The following is a 22500-nucleotide window of genomic DNA, read 5'->3' as shown; positions in this document are numbered from 1 at the left end:
TTCCTTACTTAAATATTTTAATGTGTGTGTGTGTGTGTGTGTGTGTGTGTGTGTGTGTGTGCGTGAGCTCACGGATGCACGAATGCACATGCCATGATAGGTGTGTGGAGGTCAGAAGACAGCTTGGGGGAGTCAGTTCTCCATTTTCCACATGTGTGTCCTGGGGCTCAATCTCAGATCACCAGACTTGGCAGCCGGCGCCTTTACCAGTTGAACTGCCTCTTTGGTTCCGTTTATTTATTCATTGACTTAAGATATTTTTTATTTCATTTATTTACTTATTGCATGTCTTTGTGCATGCATGCACAAGACATAGGCAGGTCAGAGGACAACTTATGGGAGTCAGTTCTCTCTTTCTACCATGTGGTACCCAGGAAATGAACTCGAGTCATCAGGCTTGGCAGCAAACACCTTAGCCCGCTGAGCCTTCTCCCTGCTCCTATTCATTCATTTTTGAGTCAGGGTCTCATGCAGCCAGATTGGGCTGAAACTTACTACGTAGCTGAGGCTGGCCTTGAACTCCTGATCCTCCTGCCTCTACCTTGAGAGTGGTAGGGCTATAGGTGAGCCCCACCATGCTCAGTTTATATGGTGCTGGAGGTTGGTGAAGCCCGGGCCTTTATTAACATTAGACACACATTTTACCAAACTGAAATACATCTACAGTTTCCTTCCCATTTTATTTTTTGGGGCCTCATGAGCATGGAACTGAGTGATCTGACTAGACTGGCCAACAAGGTCTCGGGTTCCTCATGTCTTGATTCCCCCGCAACTGGGACTACAAGCTTGTGATGTCAGGCCTCCATCTTTCACATGGGTGCTAGAGAAGAGCTCAGGTCTCCCTGCTCACTGGGGAAGCACAGTACTGGCTGAACCATCTCTTTGGCCCTGAGTTTAGACTTTAGAAAAAGCACTTTTGCCCTTTTTTTTTTTTTTTTTCCGAGACAGGGTTTCTCTGTAGCTTTGGAGCCTGTCCTGGACTAGCTCTGTAGATCAGGCTGGCCTCGAACTCACAGAGGTCCACCTGCCTGTGCCTCCCGAGTGCTGGGATTACAGGCGTGTGCCACCACCACCTGGCCTCTTTTGCCCTTCTTACTGGATCTTCACAACAGCACAATCCAAGTAGACAGGAGTGGCCTGTGTTCTTGCAGCAAAGATGGGCCTTGATGCAAAGCCTAATGGAGTCTGCCTTCTGTTTCTTGGTTTCCTTCCCCTGAGATAGGGGAAGTGAGTGCTGTAAGCATTAAGGGTTTGAGGAAGAAGCTAAAGATGGAATGGGTTGGGGGTGGGGTGGTGTTTTGCCTCCTTTGGAGACAGGAATATGGTTATTAAACAGGAAGTGGTAGGGTCTTAGCTTTTTTCTTAGTTGATGTTGTGTTCCACCCCCACCTCCAGCACAGAACAGCAATGAAACAGAAGCTTATGCAAGACAAAAGCCACTGTACTGGTATTAGTTTAAGGCAGCGTTTGCTGTCTTGAGAAAAGTCATTTCTAGTCATTGATATGGTAACCAAAATTGTGTATGATATATTTAGACCTTTTCTGCTGCTGGGCCATCTTGGCCTCTTCCAGCTTCCTATAGGTTTCTCTGTATCATCGTAACTGATGCCCCCGACCCCACCACCACCACCGCCGTGCACACCGGGAGCACCGTGTACTGAGTGTCCATTACAGGGCTTGTGGTGTTTTGTATTGCTTTGGCTCTCTGGCCCTTTTTCTTGCTATTATGCAAATGAGAAAGTCAAGGGAACATCTTCCTAATGTGGCTTCACAGCTTTACACTTTAGACCAGTTCTGCTCAGGGAGGTCCAATGGCTGGTCTGTGACAATTAAGTGTTTAAAACTTTATTGGCTGGCAACTAGGCCGAATAATTTTATGCATGTTCTGTGTACTCATATGTGTGTATGTTTATGTGGACACACAGGCATGTGGAGGTCAGACAGACAGGTTTTGTTTCTCAGACACTGTTCACTGTCTTTTTTTTTTTTTTTTTTTTTTTTTTGGAACTTGCCGAGTATGCTAGACTGGCTGGCCAGCACACCCTGGGGATCTGGTTGTCTCGGTCTCCTCAGTGCTGGGATTATAGCCCAGGCTACCACACTTTACTATTCTTTTGCTATGATTTCTGGGGATTGAGCTCAGTTTCTCAAAGCCCCATTGTATGTTTCAGACAGAATCTTGCTGTGTAGACAAGACTGGCCTGCAACTTGCAGCAGTCCGGAGCCTTTTCCTTCTTGGTGCTAGAGCAGGCATGCATGTCTAGCATTGCAGTTTGTTAACAGCCAACGTTCACTGCACGTGTACCTGGATATTATGTTACGGACATGTACATGTAGTTTAGTTGCTTGATGTGGTTTGTGGTTTGGGGGAGAAGGTTTCACTATATAGTCCAGGTTGACCTGGAACTCATGGCAATCCCTCAGCTGCACAAGTGCAAATATTTTATGGGCATGGGCCACCACTTACCACCTTACTTACTCTGCTGTTACCGGGAGTTTCATGAGTTAAAGAACCAACCCTGCAAAGCATAACACAGATAGCATTTTACTGAGGTGACAATGGTTTGCGCATTGATAGCCTATCATTATCCCAAGTTCTTCCTGATTTCCTGCGCTCCAGTGCAGTATCTGTCGGGGGGGAAAAAAACAGGGCTTTGTTTTTGCTTTAAACATTTAACACTGCATCCAGGGAGATGGCTAAGTGGATAGAAGATCTTGCTGCGAAAGCCTTGCGGCCTGAGTTCCACCCCTGGAACCTACACACACATCCATGCAAAACCTTGCGCTGCTCAGCAACTGAAACGACCAAAGATATTGCCTCAACAAGGTGAGAAAGACTCATCCTAAATGTGGGCAGCACCGCTGGATGGGCTGGGGCTCTGGACTGACTATAAACAAGATGCGGAGTACCATCACTCACCTCTGTCTACTTCCTGACTGTGGACGCCATGTGACCAGCTACCTCATTAATGCCACCGTACCTTCTCTGCTTCAAATTGTGAGCAGCAGAAACCCTTTCTCTATGTAACTAAAAAAAAAAACTTTAGGTTTATTAATTTTACTTCATATTTATGAGTTTTGCCTGCATCTGTGTCTGAGCATCATGTGTGCCTGGTGCCCTGGGAGGTCAGAAGAATGCATTAGAGCCTCTGAACCTGTAGTTACAGCAGGTTGTGAGCTGCCATTCGGGTGCTAGGAATCAAACCTAGGTCCTCTGTAAGAGCAGCAAGAGCTCTTAACCACTGAGAAATCTCTCTAGCCCCACAAAATAAGTCCTTCATTTCTTAAGTTGTTTTTGTCAAGTATTTTGATCACAGCAAAGAAAAAGTGACTGGTATAGCCAGTATGCCTGGTACTGATATAGCCCTGTAGGCCTGGTACACACTATAGAGCCCAGAATGGCCTCAAACTGCTAACCACCTCCTGTCTCAGCCCCCAAATTTGGGGATTATAGATGTGTGCCACATGCTTGGCTTATTTTTACATTTAAAAATTACGGCGTATGTATGTGTGTGTGTGTGTGTGTGTGTGTGTGTGTGTGTGTGTGTGTGGTGTGTGTGTGTGGGGACATCCATGGTACACATGTCGAGGTCAGAGGACAACTTTTGGGGGTCAGTTCCCTCCTCTCATCAGGTGGGTCCTGAGGATTGAACTCAGGGTGTCAGGCTTGAGGTTAGGTACCTTTATCTGCTGAGCCATCTCACTGGCCCTATTTTGACATTTTGACACTTAAGACTTCACATGCCTGTCATACATACATGTTTTAGAAGAGATTTTTTTTTCTCCAGTTTGAGTAAGGTGTTTTAAAAATTGTTTTATGTGTATGGGTGTTTTGTCTGCATGTATGTGCACCCGGTGTGTGTCTGGTGCCCAAGAGGGTGTCAGATCCCCTGGGACTGAAGTTACAGGTGGTTGTGAGCCACCATATGGGTGCTGAGAATCACACCTGGGTCCCTGGAAAGAGCAGCCAGTGCTCCTAACTGCTGTTCCATCTCTCAAGACCCTCGAGTCAGGGTTTTACTGTGGTACACTGTACAAGTTGGTCTTGAATACTGTGATACCTCCCGCCTGAGACTCCCAACAAGCATTCCTAAGAGTAGTGTTACATTAAGAGAATTGGCTAGAACTAACTTTTTAAAAAATGTGTGTGCGACATGAGTTTATGTGCACTACGTGCATGCAGATACCTGCAGAGGCCAGAAGAAGGCGTCAACTCTCCGGGGACTGGAGTTCCAGGTGGTTGTGAACCACCTAATGTGGGTGATCAGAGTCAAATTCAAGTCCCATGCAAAATAGGTAGGTGATCTTAACTGCAGAACCATCTCTCCAGCCTCTACTTTCTTAAACGGCTGGATAAAACCAGAGTTTTCTGATTTTGGTGCTAGGATTTGAACCCAGGCCCTTTCAGACACTAACTTGTGCCCAGTCCCTGGGCTAACCTCCAGAAGGCTCACAACCACCTGTAACTTCAGATCCAGGAAATTGACCCCTTCCTCCGGTTACTTGGAGCTGATGCAGAGGCCATGGAGGGGTGCTGCTTGCTGGCTTGCTCCCCGTGGCTTGCTCAGCCTGCTTTCTTACACAACCTAGGACCACCAGCCCAGGGATGTCACTACCCACAATAGGTTGGGACTCCCACATTAATTACTAATTAAGAAAACGCCTTACAGGCTTGCCTATAGCCTGATCTTATAGGAGGCATTTTCTTATTCGAGGCTCCCTCCTCTCAGATGACTTTAGCTTGTGTAAAGGTGACATAAAATTAGCCAGCACACTGTCCAATGTGGTTAAAATTATTCAATGGGCCAGGCGGTGGTGGCGCACGCCTTTAATCCCAGCACTCGGGAGGCAGAGCCAGGCGGATCTCTGTGAGTTCGAGGCCAGCCTGGGCTACCAAGTGAGTTCCAGGAAAGGCGCAAAGCTACACAGAGAAACCCTGTCTCGAAAAACCAAAAAAAAAAAATTATTCAATGGAAACAATAATTTTAAAGATTATTAAAAGGTGTTTTATTGATTCTCTGACTTGAATATAAATATTACAAGCCTATTTTTTTTTAAATTCATTGACAAGCCTGTAGGTTCCTGTAGACTAGCAGTTCAACCTCAAAGTTATGTACTTTCTGGTAGGTACTTCTGTCATAATTTCATATAAAATATAATTTTTTGTAAATTAAAATTTTATCTGCATGATGTTTTGCCTGCATATGTCTGTGCACCACGTGCACGCATTGTCTGTGGAGGCCAGAAAAGAGAGTCTAATTCCTTGGGACTGGAGTTACAGACAGTTGTGAACCACCTCGTGGTACTGGGAATTGAACTGAGTTCCTCTGGAAGAGCAGTCCAGGCTGATCTCAAATTTGTGTAGTTATTGAGGATGACCTTGAACTTCTGGTCCATCTGCAGCCACTTCCCAAATTCTGGGATTACAGATGTGAAGCAGCGTGCCCAGTGTATACGATGCTAGGGATCAAACAAACCTAGGGCTTTGGGCTTGCTAAGTGGTTGGTTTTACACACTTGAACTCGGAAATAAAAACCATGTAAGCTCGTGGCGGATCCGAGATTAGGACCCAGGTATGTTGGCTAACAGTGACAAGCATATGACTTCTGGACCACCTGGGAGCGCTACTCAACTTGTCACTCTAGCCTTGCTCTAGGGTTAGGGTCCTTGCCCCGCGGTCGCCCTGGAGCTCCCCCCACCCCATCTCCACCACTGGGGGGGCTCGCAGGCGCTTCTTCCCGGCGCCTTCCACCTCTCTCCGCAGCGCTCGCGGCCCCCGGCAGGGGGCGCCGGCGCACGCAGGCTCCGCGGCCCCGCCCCCGGGCAACCGTCGATTGGGCCGGCGCGTGATGTCACGCCGGTTTAGCCAAACAAATGGGTTTCGGGGCGAGCGTTGGGCTCCGCCGCACCGCGCTGAGCTCCTGGTCCGCCTCAGTCTTGGGGAGCGAGTCAGGCCTGCCGCCGCCGCCGCCGCCGCCGCATCGGGCTGCCGCAGCCCCGGGCCAGGCCCCGGCCGGGCAGAAGCACAGGTGGGCCGGGCGGGGAGGCAGGGGCGCGAGGCGGGCGGACACCGTGGCGGCTCCCGCTGCTCCCCGCGGCGGGGCCGGGCCTTGGGGGCGGGGACCCGCGGGTCGCCGCGCTCGGGGTGCTGCCGCCGCCGCCGCCGCCGCCGCCGCCGCGTCCTCCCGGGCGCCGTCCGCGCGGCCTGGCCCCGAGGTCGTGCGCCCGGTGGGGTCCCTGGGCCCCCGAGGCGGAGGACCCGAGCTAGGCCGCCTCCGGTGAGCTGTGTGCGGGGCGCGGGGTCGGGGCGGGGGCGGGGGTGGGGGTGGGGGGGGTGTCCCAGCGCAGGTGAGCGGCGCGTCTCCTCCACCCTCCCCCGGGGGCCCTGGCGTGTGAGCCTGCGGCGGTGAGGTCACAGTGCCCAGGCTCCGGGGGTGCCTGTGATGTCAAGGCTCTACCCAGAGAGACCGTGATGTCACAGCAGGCCCCGAGTGGCGACCTTGGCGCGCGGAAGGGCTGGGAGGACCCGCGGGGAGAAAAAGGAAGTTCAGTCCCTAGCTGATTTGAACCGAAATCGTGGGATCGCGGCTTCGTTCAGTTTGAATGTAATAATGGTCAGGTGCTTAAACTTCATTTTCAGAAAGCATCGTTAGGACGCTCTGAGGACGTTTTTGGTTTGGAAATAGAGAAGTCATGGGGGATCTTGGGGGGTGGGGAGGGTGAGGAAGGGGTATTGGGGTAGTCACTTTCAGGAAGCTAAACTCAGTTTGATGGTTTGATAACAGCAGTGGCAGGGGAGGGGTGCGCGGGGGGCAGAACCAACTGGAGTGCTGATAATTCAGTTGGCTTTATTTACCTTTTTTTTTTTTTTTTGGCCAGTCATCTGCTTGTTAGCCTTTTTATTAGCGAATGGCCATGGCCAGCAGATCTTAAACGAACTTTGTCTTGTAAGGAGGGAGAAGCTTGAATGAATCCAACATTCTTTTTAAATAATAATCGCCCGAGGATTTAATATATCCAGGTGTTTTTTGCACCACCCCTCCTCCCGCCGTTCATCAAGGATAATTGGAGGTTTTCTGTGGTTATAGCTCAGCAACAAGGCTTTTTGCTTTTTTTTTTTTTAAACCATGACTGGGGCTGTAACTTAATATAATAACACATCGGAAGCTTGCTTTTCGGGACAGGTAACTGAAATTTGGTAGGTCGTGCTTTTGAATGTGAAATTATAAATTTTAGCAGGTGATTTTGTGAATGTTGTTTTTCCTCGGGCTTTCAAAAGATAGAAGTTCTGCGTAGAACCTGGCGTGCTCAACTAACCTGCTTGGGATATTCCAGCGAATCAGTCTTTTCATCCTTTCTTCCCTCTAGAATCTGGTTCAAAAGGTAGCGGACTCAAAACTGAAGCATAATTACGATTAGGATTTTCAGCAGGAAGCCTTCCTAGGAGCTGTCCCGTGCGTCCTCAGGGACAGTTACTTATACTAGTAGGGTCCCCTCCCCCCAATACTTCCTGCTTCCCATTTGTTCTTCAAATATTTGCATATTATTTAATAACTTCTTTTTTGACTGGGTCTCACTCTGGTTCTGAGTGGTGCAGTACTTGACTGTGCGGCCCAGGGTGGCCCTGAACCCTCATCAGATACCCCTGTCTCTGGTGTGCTGGGAGTGCCTGTGTGTGCCATCACACCTGGCTCCTTGAAGAGTTTTAATGTCTTTTTGGATTTTTGCATCGATATGCAGATGAAATGCCAATTAACACAGGAAATGAAAGCAAAAATTATCTCTGTTAATATTGGATTTGGGTGTGTGTGTGTCCAGAGATTCAAGTCCAGGGTCTCCTACACAAATATTGGCACTGAGCTACATTCCCAGGTCCTTACTGTTGGATTTGACTCGAAGTTCCCAAGACAAGACTTCTCATAAATCTTATTTTATCCTCACCAAACCTTTGGTAATTCAGTAGCCATTCGGTGTATTGTTGAACAGAATTTTTCCCTTTAAAGAAATTGGAAATTGGGGTTGGAGAGATGCCTTAGTGGTTAAGAGCACTGACTGCTTTTCCAGAGGACCCAGGTTCAATTCCCATCACTCACATGGCAGCTCACGTGTAACTCCAGTTCCAGAAGACCCTCACACAGACATACACACAGGCAAAGCACCAATGCACATAAAATAAATGATTAAAAAAAGGAAATTAGAAATTGTATACTAATAATGTCCAGGTAAAGCTTTTACTAAAATTTGAGCCTTTGGAGCACCTAGCATGTGTTATTCACATGAAACTGCTGATATGGGGGTGGGGCAGGTGGGTGTTAATCTACCTACTATTTAAGGTCAAAGAATGGTCTCACAGGGGATATGTTCCGGAGTTGACTGTGATACTAAAAGGGACACCTACAGGAGCCATTGTTAAGTAGGCTCCTTCCTGGCTCTGTCAGTGGCTCTCAACCTTCCGAATGCTGCGACCCTTTAATACAGTTCCTCATGGTGTCGTGACCTCCAACCATAAAATTATTTCTTTGCTCCTTCATAACTGTAATTTTGCTGCTGTTATGAATTGTAATATCTGATTGCGACCCCTGTGGGAGGGGTCACGACCCACAGGTTGAGAGCCCCTGCTCTATGTAAATTGACTGTGCTGATGTAAATGGGAAGGGATGGAAGTCAGTCTGAATGGGAATTGCAGACCCTGGGGTGATGGCTGTGCTTGGCGGTGCTTGTCCGCCTCACTGCCTACCTTGCTTGGGTGTTAGTTTTTGTTTTGACATGGAGAAAGAAGAGTTAATAGGTGGAGAATGAAAGTCTTAGTGGGTTCTGATGTTACTAAGAGACACTGGTGGGCATAGAGAAAGCCTCCTTAATGTGTATCGTTGCATAACAAGCCATAACTATGGAACATTTGTATAACCTGCTTCTACTTTGGATGCTTCTCACCCACGCCTTGCAGATTTGGGTTCTAGGAAGCAGCTTTTACTTCTTAAATGGCTTTATGGAAATTGGAGGTTAAGCTTATTTTAAGAAATTTTGTCATTGAATTCGCTTCCAGAACTCGAAGGGACTGAAGCAGTCGTTAGTGATGTGGTATCTTTCTAATGGGTATGGAAAACACTGTGATGAGGTGTAGTGTTAGAATTCTCTCGGATAGGCTTATTGGGCCAGTTATTTTACTAACATGCAGAATTTAAAATCCTATAAGCATTTTCTAAACTTTGTTTATGCTCACCGAGTGTAATTTCTCCAGTATTGAAATGCCACTGGACTTCACTCTTGTCTTAATACTTGTTGGTAGGAGAATAGTCTTGAGAGACTTCATTTAGAGCTACTTTCCCAAATTTGCAGCTGTTTAAAACCAGATACTTGGTGGAAGCAACCATGGTGTGATGAATGCCTCTCTTGTTAGGTCATTGGTGACACGCAGGATTCAGCAAGTGCATAATCTGCATGCTGTCCTCTGGAAGCAGCAACAGAAAAGAGCAGATCAGCTCTGATGCACGGTGGGGCATTTAGGAATGGATTTCTGTCCGTCCTTGTCTACTTTGTCGCCCCCACTTACGTTTATGAGATTTTGAAGCAGATGAGCCTACTGTATCATCCAGGATGGAATTAATAATTAAAATGTATGTGATTCTCAGTGTTCATTTAAATTATTTAACCTTTCATTTTCAACTCCATCTTCTAGTTACTGCTCCACAGGACTCTGCTAGAGCATCCCGTTGGAAATACTTAGCTTCACAGTGTAAGTCTTAAGTGTGAATCCAAGCCTGTGCTAGTGTGCCTGCACAGCACTGTCAGCCAGCACACACTTTTTGAGCATCTTTGTGCCAGAGACTGCGGTACATGATGCAGTCAATGCCTACTGCACATTCTTCTTTGCATTTTCTTCTCTTTTTTTTCTTTTGGTGTGTGGGTGTGGGTGCGCACTTGCGCACTAATGCACCTTCCTGCGTGGGAAGATGTGTGGAGACCAGACATCTCCCTCAGTCGCTTCTCCACCCTAATCTTTGAGACAGTTTCACTGAAACTGAGGGTCACTGCTTTATCTAGACCTGCCTGGCTAGTGAGTCCATGGGATCCAACTGTTTGTCCCTCTCCCAGGTACTGGGGATACAGACATGTGCCACTGTGCTCAGCTTTGAATGGGTGCTGGGGATCTGAACTCAGGGCCTCATACTTGAGTAGCAAGCACTTTACTCCTCTGAGGACCTGTGTCCCCATCCTTTACCTTTGATTGACATTGACTTAGCAGAGAGAGCACGGGGTCTGAGGGATTAGAGTCAGACCGATGACTGCTGGTACACTTGGCTGGTCAGGTCTTTCCAGACTGTTAGTTTAAGGAGGCGTTAGAAACGCAGGTAGAAAGAATAGGGAGGACGCTATCATAGCCTCAGACAAAGGACTTATGTCATTACGTCACTGATTGGTATTGTCCTAGAATGAATGGCAAGGATAAGTGCCTAAGGCCAGAGCTAGTCTGTGTAGGCAATCAAAATTACATCTGTTCTCTGTTCCCCCTTTCCTTCCTTCCCTTCAATTTTTGGTTTTTTGAGACAGAATATTACCACATAGTTCAGGCTGGCCTTAAACTCACAATTTCCCTGTGGTAGCCTTCCAAGTTCTGAGACTAGGCATGCTTCACCACGCCTGACTGTCTTCACTTCTAGACGTGCGTGCGTGCGTGCGTGCGTGCGTGCGTGCGTACCTTTTTATTAAAGTGAGTTCTCTTAGTTTGTGGCCTTGAGAAGTGCATGAGCCCCTCATAGCCTTCATTTTTAGTCTTTTGACATGTTATGGGGAAAATTGTTAATCATTATAGAAAAATATTTGAATGTTGAATACCTAAATACCCACCATCTAGATTCTGTAATTCCATAATATTCTGTGAATAGTCAGCTGACTTTGTCTTACTACCTGTTTATTTCCCTCATCAGCCAATCTTTTAGTTTCGTTATATTTTATAGTGAGTGTATTTCACATGTACAGACTTCAGAATACTTAATATTTACTTCGTTTTAGGTGACATTTATAGTAAAATGTACAAATCTGTATCTCCATATCCATGTAACCTGTGTATCCTGTCAAGATCACAGGACATTACCATCACCACAGAAAGTCTCTCATCAGTTTAAGTGGCCATTAATCTTTCGCTGTATTACATTCCCCAGTTTCTTCTGAAACTCTTTAAAAACCCGCTTCCCTGCTTTGTTAGTGCACATCTGGGCAGGATTATTCTGGGTGTTAGGACAGCAAATGGACGCTCAGGTGGTGTTATCGAGCGGGTGCCTTTACCAGAGAGGCTTTGGGATGACTGACCTTGTTGTCCTGTGAGGGAGTCAGCAGGCCACACAGTGCAGCATTGGCTCCTGTGAAAGAACCTAGGTAAGCTGTTTTGTTTTAGCAGTCCTACTGAGGGAGGGAGAGTGGACCACCGGGAAGCAGTAACTGAAAAATGGGATGGGGCTGGGATGGGTTGGGGGCGGGGTAGCCGGTAGCCAGTCTGGGAGTGGGCTGCTGGGAAAGGAGCTTAAGGACAACTGTGGACTCAGGTGGAAGTGAGGAGTGGGTTGGAAACTAGAGGGCTGGCAGTCCGTGTTGAACGTGGACAGAACAGGGCAGTTGTGTCCTTGTGCTCTCTCTTCAGAAACACTTTCCGAGCAGTGGAAGAGTCACCTCGGCCAAGTGCTGCCGGTGCCCGTGGCCTCTCTTGACGACTTACTGTAATATGATGGCAACAAAAGCAAGTTCCACAGGAGATTCATAATGAAAAGGGACAAAGAGGGGACAGAGTAGAACACAGTTCAGACTGGCCCTGTTAGAAAAGAAAGAGATACTCAGGAGAGAGCATGCAGGGTGTAGCCAGGTGAACTTTGGATAAAGAGATTAGTGTGGGCCGGTGGATGCCAGGTGCTGTTCATCAAGACAGTAATCCTGAAGGCATGTCAGCTCCTTGCAGCTGCCCTGCCCGTCACAGGCCCAAATGACTTCAAGGTTCTGTTCCTCACATTCCAGTGTTGACTTCCGACTACCCCAGGTGCAGTCTAGGTCACAGTGGTCACCTCTCTGGAGGTCTCAAAGTTTAGCTGTGTGCCTCGGGCTCCTCCAGAGCAGAGTGCCTAAATTGTGTATGTGAGTGTGTATGTGTGTGTGTGTGTGTGTGTGTGAGAGAGAGAGAGAGAGAGAGAGAGAGAGAGAGAGAGAGAGAGAGAGAGAGAGAGAGGAGAGAGAGAGAGAGAGAAAGCGCACAAGAGTATGGACAGGGCATTCTGTATTCACCTAGATTTCAAAGCATGCTCTGGAGAACTTTGGATTCCAGTCAGAGACCCCACCCCCATCCAGTAGGTGGGCCATGATGGAGAGCTCCCCCACCCCCATCCAGTAGGTGGGTCATGATGGAGAGCTCCCCTACTAGGGCCAAGCTCCATGGAGCTTTAGGGATGGAATTGCCCCTACAGCCTCTGGAGTCTCCAGCTAACAACTCCAGCTTGATGAGATTTGCAGCCTGGGCTGTGTCCAGCAAAGCCACGGGAGTGGCTACTACTTGGATCCTTGGGGGCTCAGTCCCCAGCATAGTTTGTCTGGAAAGCAGGCTATCAAGGCAGAGAGACTAAGGAACACAGTCTGTGGGAGGTTCTGTACTTCGTGACAGCTTTAAGAAATGATTGGTTGATCTTTTAATGCGTGTTCTACTCCCCTTTGGAACTGTATCTGACTCACTGTTGGGTTTTGGAAGCGCTTGAACTGTTTGGTTTTTTGGTTTCACAGGCCGGTACTAGACAGCAGTTTGCTTTGTGATGATTTTCATTCATTGATTTAGTTGAAAGTCTGGACGTTAGATTTTTGAGTTGTTGCTTGGATTGCCTGAGACCTTTGGGGCTGTTGCTAAGGAGTGAAGATATTTTGTGTCGGAAGTCTGTGGCTCGAATATGTCCCCCCAGATTCTGTAGTGAATCCTAATCTCAAGGGACGATTCTCAGGAGCTTCGGGCTGTGATTAGGTGTGTCCTTAGAAGAGCCTTGTTTTCTTTTTAAAAGGACTGGAAGTTTTGGTGTAAAGTATCAGTAGTAGAGGTGCCAGAATTTAGGGAGAATTTCTTAAAAAATTGTTTTCAGCCGGGCGGTGGTGGCGCACGCCTTTAATCCCAGCACTCGGGAGGCAGAGCCAGGCGGATCTCTGTGAGTTCGAGGCCAGCCTGGACTACCAAGTGAGTTCCAGGAAAGGAGCAAAGCTACACAGAGAAACCCTGTCTCGAAAAACCAAAAAAAAAAAAAAAAAAAAAAAAAAAATTCGTTTTCAAGTGTATGAGTGGCTTCCTGTTATGTGCGTGAGTACCGTGTACTGCCTGGTGCCTGCGGAGGTCAGAAGAGGACGTCGGAAACCCTGGAACTGGAGTTACAGATGGTTGTGAGCTGCCCTGTGGGTGCTGAGAACTGTACCCGGTCCTCTGAAGAGCAGCCAGTGCTCGGAACCCTTGAGCATCTCAGTCCCCCCTTAATGACATGCTTTGAGGACAGAGGAAGGTGAACAGCGACTTGGTAAATCTCTTTCCTGTCTGTCACCATAGGTTTTGTTGACTTGGTTATTTCTGTGCCCTTTCATTTCCTGCCTGCCTCTGGTTCTCACCTTTGCTGGCAGGCACTTCTTTGTTTTCCAGATCCAGACCCACTTAGGGCTTCTCATGAAGTCACCCTTCTATTTGTACCCCATAAGCTTTTAATTTGCTAGGGTTCCCTCTGCTAAGAGGAGACCCTCTTTGGGGTATCTGTTCATTTTGTACTCACTACTCAAGATGTATGGCATTCTCCATAGTAATGGCACCAAATGGGAGTTAATGAGAAAGGATTTGTAGACGTTGGGATGGCTCTCCATGTGAAATTGAGCTTCTAGGGACAAACCCCAGGGACAGTGCAGAACTTGCCTGCTGAATGCCTCCTGCCAGCACAGACCTTAGGACCAATGTTTGAACCAGAAGCTGCCGCCACTGTATGTGATGGAGTTCTTTGGAGAAAATGTCATGTTAGTTCTGTCTTCCTTTGAGACTTTTGCTGCCATGTGATGTCATCATTGGAGTTCTTCTTCAGTGTACTGTGTGAAGAGCTGAACCGATTCGTCCAGATTATCCTTTGGGTGAAGACAAAGCCTTTTCTAGTTTTGTTGCTGCTTCCTTTTTTTTTTTTTTTTTTTTTTTTTGGTTTTTCGAGACAGGGTTTCTCTGTGTAGCTTTGTGCGTCTCCTGGAACTCACTTGGTAGCTCAGGCTGGCCTCGAACTCACAGAGATCCGCCTGCCTCTGCCTCCCGAGTGCTGGGATTAAAGGCGTGTGCCACCACCGCCCAGCGTTTTGTTGCTTCTTAACAAAGCCATGGCTTGTAGTTTTCTGAGAGAGCCTAGTGAAATCAATGGTAACATTTGTTTAATTTTTAAAATGTTGGGATACCAGAAAACTAGCTCATTCACTAGCTAGCACCATTGAGAAATCCAAAGCTGAAGTGGAATGCATACGTGTGTTCCTGACTTTATTTTTTCTTCCTTCCTTTTTTTTTTTTTTTTTTTTTTTGAGACAGGGTTTCTCTGTATAATGGTCCTGGCTGTCCTGGAACTCACTCTGTAGAAGCCTCAAACTCCTAGAGACCTCCTGTCTCTGCCTCCCAAGTTCTGGGACTAAAGGCTTTCCTTCCTTTATTTAATGAGCTCAACTTTTATGCTTTTTGTCCCTTTGTGGTCATAGTACATTTGTCATAGTTCATATCTCCTGTCCTCATGCCATATACAGAGGGGAAAGAGTCCTGTAGAAGCTGTGGGAAGGGCTCCTAAGCTATTCTGTAGAACTTTGGGCAGCATGAAGTCTGAGACCCCCGCTATTCTGTAGAACTTTGGGCAGTATGAAGTCTGAGGCCCCCTTTCTTGAGCAGAACTTTACTAACATACTGCTGACACATGGCAGTTGGAGAGGAGGGGGTCAAGGCCAAGGACCAGTAGATGCAGACAGCACACGCCCATGGTGCCATCCTGAGTCCGCCTTTCCTGGCTCCCATTGGTCAAGCACTTGTTCATGACTGTGTCTTCTCCTCTTTAAATCTGCCACTCTCCTAAGCCTCTGGTGTGGAGTAAGGATAGTCTGGTGGTTGAAGAAAGAAAACTCCTTTGTTTCAGAGCATGTTAACAGTGGGAAGGAGCATGCTAGAAGAGGTGGGAGGACCATGTAGGGTAGTACTGTCCAATAAAAATACAGTGTTAGCCACACATGCAGTTTACAATTGTCTATGCAAATCATTTTGCGTGTGTGGTTTTGGACAAAAAATTCCAGAGACGATGTTCTCTCCTCCTTCCTTTGATCACTTTCTGTCTTTGAGATATGGTGTAGCCCGAGCTGAGCCAGAGTTCAAAGTCCTCCAGGCTCAGCCTCACACCTGTGATCCTACTTTTGAGTTTGAACCCACTCTGATTTTCTTGAAAGTCATTCTTGTAACTTTTTTGTTTTGTTTTGTTTTTTTTTGATTTTTCGAGACAGGGTTTCTCTGTGTAGTTTTGGTTCTTGTCCTGGATCTCACTCTGTAGACACTTGGTGTGTGGTTCCCTTCAGTAATCCTAGTACTCCGTTTCTTCAGCTTTGCCTTGCCTTTTATGTTGCTTCAAATACAATTAGTCCAAGCCAGGTATGGTGGCATACACCTGTATTTCCAGCACTTGAACGGGAGAGGAAGGAGCATCATCAGGAGTTCAAGGCCAGGCTCAGCTATGTTTGAGGGCAGCCTGGGCTACATGAGACCTTGTCTCAAAAACAAAAACCAAAAATAACAAAAAACAAAAAACCCCCCAAAAAACCCAAACCAATATTCAAACCCAAACCACAGTAATCCATTAAAAAGAAAAATCTGTTTCCATAAAACCTCCTTGGGGTCCTCAGTTCCTTCTTACCTTTCCAGTTCCTTAAACTCCTACTATGTGCATATTGAATACTTAGCTACTTCGTACTTCTGCTTCTACATATATGCAATTGTTTAATTGTTCTGTTTGTTTCATGTGTATTAGCCTTATTTCCTCTTCTAAATCATAAGCCTTACATCTTATTATGATCCTAAATTGCAGGCGTGCAATTGAAGATTTAGCTTTCCCTTAATAAGGTTATAATATAGCTGCCTATTTAAATTTGTATCCTTGAAATTTTTAAAGTTATTTTGTTTTCTACTCTGTTGGCTAACTTTGAGATATGTTTTTAGCAGATTGGGTTGTTGGAGTTGGTGTGTGTGTGTGTGTGTGTGTGTGTGTGTGCGCGCGCGCGCGTTGCTGGAGATTAAATCCAGGTTTCACATGTGCTAGGAAAGTGCTTTTTAAAAGTTAAAATGGTTATGTGCTAGGAAAGTGCTTTTTAAAAGTTAAAATGGTAATGTTTATGTAATTGCTTATTTGAATCACTCTAGGAACGAACTACAGAGATAATTACTGATTAGCTGAAGTTTCTTAAGATAAAATCTGTATTTGATAAGGATGTCTCAAGAGGACCCATTTGCTTTATTGCTGAAGAACCAGGAGAGGCAGACCAGTTTCCAAAGTAGGACAGGAGATCTTATTTCAAGTTCAGACCTCAGTCTTAGTCTCTGGGGTTCTCAGTACCTCACAGCCCCCACTCACTGTAGTCGGAGGGTGTAGGCTGCTGTAGTGGAGGGTGTAGGCTGCTGTAGTCGAGGGTGTAGGTCTCTGTAGTGGAGGGTGTAGGTCTCTGTAGTCGGAGGGTGTAGGTCTCTGTAGTTGGAGGGTGTAGGCTGCTGTAGTTGGAGGGTGTAGGTCTCTGTAGTCGGAGGGTGTAGGCTGCTGTAGTCGGAGGGTGTAGGTCTCTGTAGTCGGAGGGTGTAGGTCTCTGTAGTTGGAGGGTGTAGGCTGCTGTAGTGGGAGGGTGTAGGTCTCTGTAGTCGGAGGGTGTAGGCTGCTGTAGTCGGAGGGTGTAGGCTGCTGTAGTCGGAGGGTGTAGGTCTCTGTAGTCCGGGTTGTCAGCTGCTCTAGGTGAAGAGCTCTCTGTGTTGTGGTATGTTGGGCCTTCCAGGTGCTATGAAGAGGACCATCATAGGATCTGGAAAAGAAGTTTAAAGAGGGTCAGAACTTGATGCTCCAAAGAATTGCTCCTCCCCCCAGTTATTTGACATGTTATGATAATAATTAGCTTGATGAAATAGAAATATGTTAACATTTTTAATTTGTGGAATTTTAAGACCCATTATTTTCCTGGGAAAGGTAAACTAGGCATGGATGCTACTAAGTGCATTAGTTTTTTTGTCTGTTTGCTTGAGATGGTATCTTCCTGTGTAGACCAGGCTGGCCTAAAATTCATGCTCCTGTCCTGTTCTAGTGCTTGGATTACAGGCATGCTTACCAGACCTGGCTAAGTCCTGTCACCTTTGCTCTTAGCACACTTTACAGATTTTCTGTTCTTTGACAGGCTTTAAGAATTCTCCACGTTCTGCCGTTGGGTTCCCTGAATCCCTATGGAGCACATGTATTCCAGAGGACCCACTCCTTACTAAGAATTTCCAAATAGTTGATGGTTTGGTTTGAATTTCTAAATAGTTGATGGTATTTTGGGTGGATCCATACCCGAGTGGAAGTCTGTGTCCTAAGGCTGAGTACTGGTCCAAGAAAATAGGGCTTGCTGGAAAAAAAGCTGCAAGACTCCAGTAGTCTTTGGTGCTAAATATCTCAGATTTAATTTATATTTCTAAAGTAAAGGAACATTTTTTTATTTTATGTGATGTAATTATTATCATTACATAGAAATATGTAGAAAATGGAATCTAAAATTATATATCCAAAAATAGACCCAACCTCAAATGATCTAAGAGTAGTCAATTTACACATGATGATTACCTGTACCTAACAGGGGCCGGGGTGCTGAGGCAGGGGGATTTTGTGTTCAAGGTCAGCTTGAGCTACACACAGTAAAACAAAACACACACTCTCTCTCTCTCTCTCTCTCTCTCTCTCTCTCTCTCTCTCTCTCTCTCTCTCTCTCTGTGTGTGTGTGTGTGTGTGTGTGTGTGTGTGTGTGTGTAGGCAAGTCTTATTTAAGGAACCCATCTCTCTCTCTCTCTCTCTCTCTCTCTCTCTCTCTCTCTCTGTGTATGTGTGTAGGCAAGTCTTGTTTAAGGAACCCAGGCTGATCTTGAACTTCATCCAGATCCTTCTGCCTAGTTTTACAGGAGTGGGTTATATCACCAAGGCTGGTTCAAAAAATAAAATTTTAGAGAACTCTTACGTTTATGCCGTGGAAAAAGGTAAGTTATGCATATGTTAAGGCCGTGTTGACAACTAGATGGGGTGGCTCACACCTGTAATCCTTTGAGGGGCTGAGGCAGCAGGATCATCAGGAGTTTGATGACAGCCTGACTTACACAGTGAGTTTCAGCCTGCCTTAAGCTACCTGTCTCAGAAAGAAAAAAAGGGAGAAACAAAACTATTGAAAAGGTCACCACCTTTGGTCAGCTTGATACATCTCATTTATTTCTACATTGAGTCAATCTGCAGGCTTGCAAGTGTTCCTATTTGCAATTCTTCAGGATCTTTATTCTTGACCCCCCACCCCAAATCTTTTATATGATTTCTTTGGTTAATGGGACCTTTTTTTGTTGTTGTTGTTGTTGATCATTTTTTTCCATAGAGAAAACAAAACGATTTATTTTTATTGTATGCCTCTGAGTGTTTTGCCCGTGAGTATGTCTGTGCAACGCCTGCATGCAGTACCCACAGAGGCCAGAAGAGGGCATCAGAGCCTCTGACATTTGAGTTCTAGACAGTTGTTAGTTGTCATGCGGGTGCTAGGATTTGAACCCTGGGTCATCAAGAAGAAGAGCAGCAGGTATTCTTAACTGCTCAGCCATCGCTCTTGTTGGCTTTTTGACTGCATTTGGTTACTTTTGTCCGTTTCTATTAAGAACACCCGATGAGAGATTAAAAGATAGCTAGTGTAGCTAAATGGGACTTATTTTCTTATCCCTTCTCAAAGGAATTGACTTCTCAGACTTTCCATTCCCTTTCTACTTTCCAACACTTTAATTCTCTTATATCTAGTATGTGGTGGTTTGACTAGGAACGGTCCCCATAGGCTCATACATTTGAATGCCTGGTCATCAGGGAGTGGCACTACTTAAGAGGGTTTCGGGGATGTGGCCTTATTGAAGGAAGTGTGTCACAGGGAGTGGGATTTGAGGTTTCAGAAGCCCAAGCCAGTCACAGAGGCTTGCTTTCCTTCTGCTGCCTTCGGATCTGGATGTAGAACTCTCCGCGGCTTCTCCAGCACCATGTCTGCCTGCGTGCTGCCGTGCTCCCTGCCATGATGACAGTGGACTAACCTCTGAAACCGTAAGCCAGCCCCAGTCAAATGCTTTCTTTTGCAAGAGTTCCAGTGGTCATGGTGTCTCCTCACAGCAGTAGAACACTGAGACATAGTGGTTCTTCCGGCGCCTAGTTCCATGCGGGATCATCAAACTACGGCTTTTGAGAAAATGTTTTTTGACTAGGTCATGTCTTCAATGGTTCAGAATGCCAAAGGTGTCGTTTCCTTCCTCTGTCTACTGGCTACCCATCCCTCTTTATAATTTCCTTTTTTTTTTTTTTTTTAAGATTTATTTATTTATTATGTACACAGAAGAGGGCACCAGATCTCGTTACCGATGGTTGTGAGCCACCATGTGGGTGCTGGGAATTGAACTCAGGACCTCTGGAAGAACAGTCAGTGCTCTTAACCTCTGAGCCATCTCTCCAGCCCCCATCCCTCTTTAGAAACAGCAGGATCGTTGTGTCTTACCTGTTCTCAGCACATATAAAAACAAACACAGAAAATACAAAGAATCTAAAAAAAATTAAGAGCAAAGTGCCATATATTTATTTTTATTAATTTTTTAAACTTTTTTTCAATCTTTACATCTTGGTATATGAACAAAGTATTTGTGAGCTAGAAGGCCTGAACAGTGGGTTAAAAACAAGTGTTTCCAATGTAAGAGTTGAGGAAGCACTTAGGCCTGGTGCAGTACTTGTAATGGTTCTTTTTCTCTCTTTTTTAAAATTAAGGTGTAATTAACTCACGTACAAGTGCTGCAGTTGTGGGAAGATCGTCTAGTCCGTCTGTCCGTCTGTACTTCCCTCACCTTCGCTTTCCAGATTGTGTAGGCTCTTTTTCTTCCAAGTGTGGTCCAGGTCCTTGGTGACCTATCTGGATCTTCAAGTGAGCTCTTCCAGGCAGTGTGGTTCAAGGAGCGAAGGGTACATGCCCACCTTTTGAAAGGAAGGTGTCTAGAAGCTGCCCCTTGGCAGCAGTTTTGTTAGCTCGAATGCGTTGTTATGGTCACCCCAGAGTCAGGGAGGCTGGAACCCAGACGTCAGCATCTCTGTGTCGCCGGCTGCCATGCTATCTTGTGAATGAGCCCTGCAAGTGGAGTTGCTGCTCGCACTGGTGGCAGCTGGAGAGCACATCTGCTTGTTCTCTGTCCCAGTTTTCATAGTAGGTGATGTCAGAAGTATAACCGAACTGTGGCCGAGGCCATCTCTAATTGGCCCAGTAGGATAGGTAAAGTAATTCTATCCTAATGCCCTAATGGACTGACATTCCCTTGAAAATGCAGCCTGTACATCAAGCTGACGTCATGCTAAGTCAGATTGATACACATGCAGCACATTTTCATTGTCCCACAGGAAACTAGTGGTTGATGTCAAAGAAGAAAGGCTTTAACTCATCACTGCTTCCCAGTGAGCTCGGGAGGATGGTAGATGGTGATGTAGTGAGGTGAGCTTAGCGTGTTAGTATGCCTGGAGTGCCAGCTACGGGGGAGGAGGACCAACCGCTGGAGTCCAGGAGTTGGAGACGCTCCTTCAAAGCAGATGAAAGGTTAATCTAGCTCTCATTGTTATTTTTTCTCCTCTGTTTTCCTTCCGTGTACATATAACCTGTAGAAGCAGCATTCACAGCCCACCTGCTTCAGCATCCCAGGGCTGTGAGTTCTAATTGTTCTCTTAGCCTAAAGAGGAAAAAACAAAGTAATAAACGTATGTCCTGTTTGGTTTGCTTTTACAGAAAGATGCATGTTTTGTTTTTTATATAATTGTTTTTGTTGAGATTCTCTAAATTTTCTTTTTACTCTCCAGTTCAAATGGATTCAGATTACATAACATATATTTTGCCAAAACTCTTTAGGAGGCTATTGAGTTTTTTCAAGTGCATTTCAATGCTGGGTGTGGTCAGGTATGCCTATAATTCCAGCACTCAGTTTACATGGTGGCAGACCAGGAAGCATCCAGGACAAGGGGCAGGTATGACTTCAGTTGTCCACCCTAGTGACCTTCTGCCACTAGCCAGGCCCCACCTCCGTGTGTGTGTGTGTGTGTGTGTGTGTGTGTGTGTGTGTGTGTGTGTGTGTGTAACAAGTGTCCAGAAGAGTAGCAGACTTTCCAGTTCCAACCAGACCAACGCAGTAGCAGTGTTTTGGCCTTTCTAGGAGGGAAGGGAACTTAATATTATAATGCCAGTGAGCATACTTTTGAATTATCACTAATTAAAGAAATTTTAATAAGAGCTTGGTACCCATGACCTAAAACAAGGGTTTTGAGATCCTTGTAGTGTAGAATCATTCACTTGCCTGGGTTCAAATTTCTATACATTTCTCTTTTATTTTATTTATTTTAAAAAAATATTTATTTGTATTTTATGTACATTTGTGTTTTGCCTGTAGGTCTGTGTGAGGGTGTCAGAGCCCCTGGAACTGGAGTTACAGACAGTTGTAAGCTACCATGTAGGTTCTGGGAATTGAACCTGGGTCCTCTGGAAGAGCAGCCAGTGCTCTTATCTGCTAAGCCATCTTTCCAGCCCCCCATTTCTCTTTTATTTTTTAACAAACAAACGACAGAACAGCGAGGCTTACAAGTCTAAGACTAGGGCAGGCACTCAGTCCATCACTGGACTTGTGGTGTACTTCAGAGTCCTTCTGAAGGTCTCACGGCCTAGGATAGAAACGGGTGCTGGCCGTGTACTTTACAGTGGGAATGGCCCGGTTAGGTAGAGATTCGTTAAGTGAATGTGTGTGAGTTGTTTTGTTTCACCAGACGTACTTTTTAGGGGAAGCTGGAGAGAGAAGAGGCCGGTGGCTTGCCATCTTATGTTTTGCTTGTTGGTATCGTCCACCATTATCTAAATACTTCGACCAGCAAGTACCTGCCCTGAGGTTTGTATTGGTGCTTCCCTGTGTCTGGGTTGCTGTCATTCGATAAATCTAACTCCTGTAGACTCTTACACATCTCCACCCTATTTAAATTGCCACTGCCAATTTTCCTTTGCGCTTCTTAGCTCCTTGGGCTTCACCTCCCTAAATGTTAGAGTCAGTCAGAGGCAGGAGTCCCAAGTGTGTGTAACAGGTGTAATTTAGGAGGAGTAAAGGGGCGGCAGGGAATAGATCTGTGATCCTTTCCTTTACCTTAGCGGTTAGCTCCTTGAGTGCTGAGTGCTGGGATTGAAGATGTGCGCCACTGC

General features: G+C 46.1%; 1 protein-coding gene across 3 annotated transcripts in view; it reads left to right on the top strand.

Moving 5' to 3' along the window:
• Window positions 1-5893: 5893 nt before the first annotated feature.
• Fbxo34 (F-box protein 34) overlaps window positions 5894-22500 on the top strand; it is a 73766-nt gene continuing 57159 nt past the window's right edge. The window contains exon 1 of one of the 3 annotated variants that reach the window (XM_052733409.1): window positions 5894-6029. Coding sequence is in view for 1 of the 3 variants with exons in the window: in XM_052733410.1 (XP_052589370.1) it covers window positions 6612-6619 (8 nt within the window). In the remaining 2 variants the exon portion in view is untranslated. Of the gene's footprint in view, window positions 6030-6169; window positions 6279-6595; window positions 6620-22500 lie in introns of those variants that run through there. The other 2 variants (XM_052733411.1, XM_052733410.1) reach the window with 2 other exon arrangements.

This window comes from Peromyscus californicus, unplaced genomic scaffold (assembly GCF_007827085.1).
Source record: "Peromyscus californicus insignis strain IS unplaced genomic scaffold, ASM782708v3 Scaffold_12__1_contigs__length_115047231, whole genome shotgun sequence".
Taxonomy (NCBI): Eukaryota; Metazoa; Chordata; class Mammalia; order Rodentia; family Cricetidae; genus Peromyscus; species Peromyscus californicus.
Note: the sequence above shows the minus strand (reverse complement) of the source record. Positions and strands in the feature narration are given on the sequence as shown.